Below are 4,989 nucleotides of genomic sequence, written 5' to 3' on the forward strand. Positions count from 1 at the left end.
GTCGATACACTCCAATGACCTTAAGGGTGCGTAAGTAATGACATTATTTAGATTTGCTCAAGATAATATTAATGATTTCAGCTTCTGAAAACAAACCCGATGTGTTCAGAGCTGCAAGGCTTTAAAATTACCTCCAATACAATACAGTCAAAACCTGCCACACTACATATTATATAATTTTGTAAATTATTCACTTAACTTTCACACCTGTGTATATCTCGATGCATAAGGCTATGAATGCAAATAACATATTAAAGCAGTGCTCGTCATGAAGTTGTTTACAACCTAACAACTCAATTATGTAAACACCTCACAAACGTGATATTTTTTTTAAATATTTATCTTGACTGGACTTGACTTCTGAGGAAGTGTTGCATCAATAGTCTTATGTAGGTGTTTGTGACCAGGTATCTCAATGATCTATGATAAGTGTTTGTAACCAGGTATCTCAGTGGTCTATAGTGAGAGTTTGTAACCAGGGATCTCAGTGGTCTATAGTAAGTTTTTGTGTAAAGGTATCTCAGTTGTCCATAGGTTGTGCGTCTGTTATTGTTCTGACTAGGTACATGTAACTCAGTGAACTATTACCAGTGATTGTGACCAGGTATCTCAGTGGTTTATAGTATAATTAGAGTGTGTGACCAGATGTATCAATGACCTGTAATGAGTAGAGTTGGTTAGTAACCACGTATCTGAATGGATTATACACGTAGTTGAAAAGTGAAACATATAACAATTAGTCAAAGTCAAGGACCCAGGTCTAGTCTAATTCCTTGGTGGAATGACGAATCATATCTACATGTAGCTTATTTTTCCAGATCTCGTGAGTTTTTATTAAATACAGATACAATTAAAGGTAGAACAAATATTAGAAATAATAACGTTAATGGTAAAAGACATTGTACATGCAGGGATGTGTAGTCCACTACACATCCCTGGTACATGTAAAGGGGACTTATTCATTTCAACAAATTTTATTGGACAAAAAAAATGAACAATTGGATGAGACAAAAGGCTTAGCCTATATAAGTCTTCTCTTAACCGGTATAGATGCACAGAAAGCATAAATTTAATACATTGCTCAACAAGACACACTCATATACACTTACAAACATATAGGCTAGAACATTCAACCAAGTTATAATTATAAGAAAGAAAAAGAAACATTATTTGATGACATTTGAAAACTTATAAAACACTTTCTAAGCAAATCATATATATGTTTGTACACTCAGACCACAGTCCATAACACACATACCCTAACATACACACATATATATATATATATTATGCATTAAGGAGACTTAATGGAATGCTTGATGTTTGTCATTTTTTGTAAGTTTCGTTGTTTTTAATTAAATAGAAGAGACAAAACTGATTAAATAACTTGTAAAAAGAAAGTTTTTTCAACACCTCTAAATACATTTTGTACATCTTAACCCATTACAAACTACCAGCAATTGCCACCTTATTATATATAAATGAATCTCGAATCCCCCTCGACTTCCCATCTTGAACCTCTGAAATACCCTATATATGCTATGTTGATATGGGTCTTAGCATTATGTGTTCTATGACCCATATCAGTATAGCATGTGCGACTGACTTGAAGCAAATCAGACCAGGGTAGGGAGGGGGACGGGGGAGTCATGTTGTGACACAGACACAAACTGACAAAGTAGGCTACGCATACTTACCTTTAACCCACACAATGCGCATACATACATGTATCTCAGGGGGCTCATCAGCATTGTCGTTGATAAACAAAGAACATCTTCGTCTGATCGGTTCTCCTTTGCACTGAAGTGACTAGACTTGCACAGGCCTATCTTTCGTGAAGCCGACAGTTGTTTTCTTGTTGAAAGAGTGAAAAACACATATTAAAATTGGTAGGCCTTTTAGAGTCAAACATGAAACTTGTCTGTGATGAGGTCAAAACTGGTAAAATTCACTCCAAACTCTTATATTGATCATGCAGGCTTCCCGGTGAAGTTTCCTGTTCCAGTCTTTTTCAACCAATCAGAATGTGGCAAATTTTGAAGCCCTCAATTTTCAAACCGCAAATATTTGTATCGCGAAACATGATTCATCAAAAACGTCGATAACTTTAATTTTTTAACCCGTTTTAAGGAAGAAACACTTCAAACCATAACGCATATGTTTGCCTGGTTCACTTAAACAATGTCCATTTTTTTTCGGTTCATGAAAAATTTACATATTTGCCTAAACTGACAAGCCCAATGCCCCGAACAAGTAAACAATTTCAAATGTTGATGTTTACTATGAAACATAAGTTGGGCTTGTTTATATTTTTTCAAAATCAACCTGTAACCTATAGTTCACTTGTTACTATGTTGTATATCTTGGCCCCGTATGACCCCTGAACTAATTACTATATTGTATATCCTAGTCCTGTATGACCCCTGGAAGGGGCTAGCATGAGTGTATTTCTGGGTGTTAACAGACCTGGGGAAAACTTTGGTAGTTGCCAATAATAATAACTTGAGGTTCTTACAAATGTATATATACCGCTTCATCACAACCTAGTTCCTAGGTCGTCTCAAAGCAGTTCACAAATCATTTTCCCAGGGTTAGACACTTACCTTTTTTGCTTGGTAGTACACAGGACTAGTTAAATAGATTATTTACTAGTCCTTTGTCAATGTAACTTGTCCCAGATTTCCTGATGTATGGAAACCTCGCGATCTACAGCATTAAACAGCAAAAGTAGGGGACAGTCCACAGGACTTAAAATAACTACTGCCATACAAATATGGTAAAGTTTGAGGAAAGTTTTGAGAATAATCATGCAATACCGTTATATGTTATTTTATGCAGTTTTCTAAATTTAAAAAAAAGGAGTATTTACATACAATAATTATATTTTTCACAAGTCCAAAGGACCAGTTAGGTAATTAGGTGATTCACTAGTCCTTGCTGAAATCTACTAGTCCAGGACTAGCAGACTGGTGTTGGTGTTGAACCCTGTATCCGTGGTTATAGGGCCATTGCAACCAGCCAATAACTTTCTCAACTCCCTGGGGAGCATACAGCCGGTGCTGCCATTCCGGCACTCACAGCTAGCATTCTACATTCTACAATTCTAGCACTGCCCAACCACATACATAAAAGTACAAAAATAACAAGAATATTGTGACACCGACACGAACTGACAAAGTAGGCGAAGCATACATTATTTCAATCACCTTTAACCCACATAAAAGTACACATTTATGCGCGTACATAGTAACATATATCCCAGGCGGCACATCAGCATTGTCGTTGAGACTAGACTTGCACAGGCCTAGCTTTCGTGAAGCTGACGACTGCTTTCTTGATGATAGAGTGACAGGCACATATTGAAATCAGTAGACCTTAGAGTAAAACATAATACCTGTCTGTGAGAGGTCAATACTGGTTAAATTCGCTCAATAGCTACTCTTGTCGATCAGTAGGCCTTTACCCTCCCGTGTTCTTATACCCGGCGAATTTGATTTGTTCCGGTCTTTTCAACCAATGAAAATGTAGCAAATTTTGAAGCCCGCGACTTTCAGACCACAAATATTTTTATTGCTGAACCTGATTCGTCAAAAACATCGAAAACTTTAATTTTTAAACCCGTTTTAATGAAGAAACATTTCAAACCATAACAAATACGTTTGCAAAGTTTACGCAAATAAGTTACGCTGTGAAACATATTTTCTATTCTCACAGAGATGTTTAAAACGGTGATTTTTTAACTTCTGATCTATTAATAACCAACCAGAGCGTCGCAAATTTTAAAGTCCGTTCTGCACGATGTAAAGAAAAAAGATCGCATAGTATTGTAGTTTCGTTTTGTGTTACTATATATAGATTGATGCTTGAACTATATATATATACCACGCATACGATACAAAAAAGAGCTCGCTGCGCTCGCTATAACTACAGTCGATATAAACAATACAAGGCGTATAATGAAGGGGACTTGACATGAACTCACTCATATGTCCTTTACATTTAATCTAGTATGTGTGAGTGGACTATTCGTGTACCAAAAAACGGTAAGAAGGACCGTATGGTATAAACAGGTCGGATAGCAGGGTAAGTTTTATTTACTGTATTTACGTTTTAGGTCTCGGATACATAACAAGTTCTTAAACATAAAATCATATTCGTATTTGTGTTATGTAATAACGTGATTACATGGTGATGCTGATTCGGTGACAACATGGTGTACCCCATAGTGATTTATAAGCTTACTATTGTTTTGTTTCTAAACCGAAAGTAGCAATATGCTATGGATACGGATATACAAATCGAAAGTAGATTATAACCTTGCTTTAACTCTTCATTTTGTATTGACTTAATTGGTATCCAGATGCTAAGTTAAATGTTTATATTTATCAGTGAAAGCTTTTGTTTATTTATCAGTTGACTTGGACCATTCATCGTGATGGAAGCAGTATTTACTGAACCAGTAGCCTCCCCTTATTGACGTATGGACTAGCGAGAGGCGACAGATAATCAACATGGAAGAGGTACATGTACATGAAACTATGTTAATTATCAACCCAACCGCCCATAACAAAACCAGACAAAAAAGGCCAGTTAACATTTATTATAGAAATCAACATTATTCACAAGAAAATGGGTGCAGTGCCAAATGTATATAAAGACGATATTAATTGGTTCCAGAAGATAAAGTCCATATCAAGTAAATAGGAAACCAATTAACTGTGTCACATATATGTAAATTCACAAATATTAAGGCACTGCACCCATAAATATCATACAGTGATGCAAAATTTATATCAAGAAGTACATCATTTGTCCTATATAATATCAGTATACTCACTACATGCAGATGTATTACAGGTACATCTACAGGTACCTCACTCCTACTTGTACACCACTCTCCTTCACATACTGATACATTTTAAACTGAGACAACATTTATAATACAAATATTACACTCAAAAGCCTAATTTATCCCAGTGAAAAAGGGGG

At 35.8% G+C, this 4,989-nt stretch overlaps 1 protein-coding gene across 5 annotated transcripts in view; it reads left to right on the forward strand.

The window, feature by feature from the left end:
* Nucleotides 1–5: 5 nt before the first annotated feature.
* The window catches only part of LOC110447412, a 25,029-nt gene continuing 20,045 nt past the window's right edge, over nt 6–4,989 (forward strand). For 2 of the 5 annotated variants that reach the window (XM_021493079.1, XM_021493081.1), the window contains exons 1-2: nt 3,846–4,083; nt 4,414–4,520. Coding sequence is in view for 3 of the 5 variants with exons in the window: in XM_021493076.1 (XP_021348751.1) it covers nt 4,512–4,520 (9 nt within the window). In the remaining 2 variants the exon portion in view is untranslated. Of the gene's footprint in view, nt 31–3,844; nt 4,084–4,413; nt 4,521–4,989 lie in introns of those variants that run through there. The other 3 variants (XM_021493076.1, XM_021493077.1, XM_021493075.1) reach the window with 3 other exon arrangements.

This window comes from Mizuhopecten yessoensis, unplaced genomic scaffold (assembly GCF_002113885.1).
Source record: "Mizuhopecten yessoensis strain PY_sf001 unplaced genomic scaffold, ASM211388v2 scaffold3349, whole genome shotgun sequence".
Taxonomy (NCBI): Eukaryota; Metazoa; Mollusca; class Bivalvia; order Pectinida; family Pectinidae; genus Mizuhopecten; species Mizuhopecten yessoensis.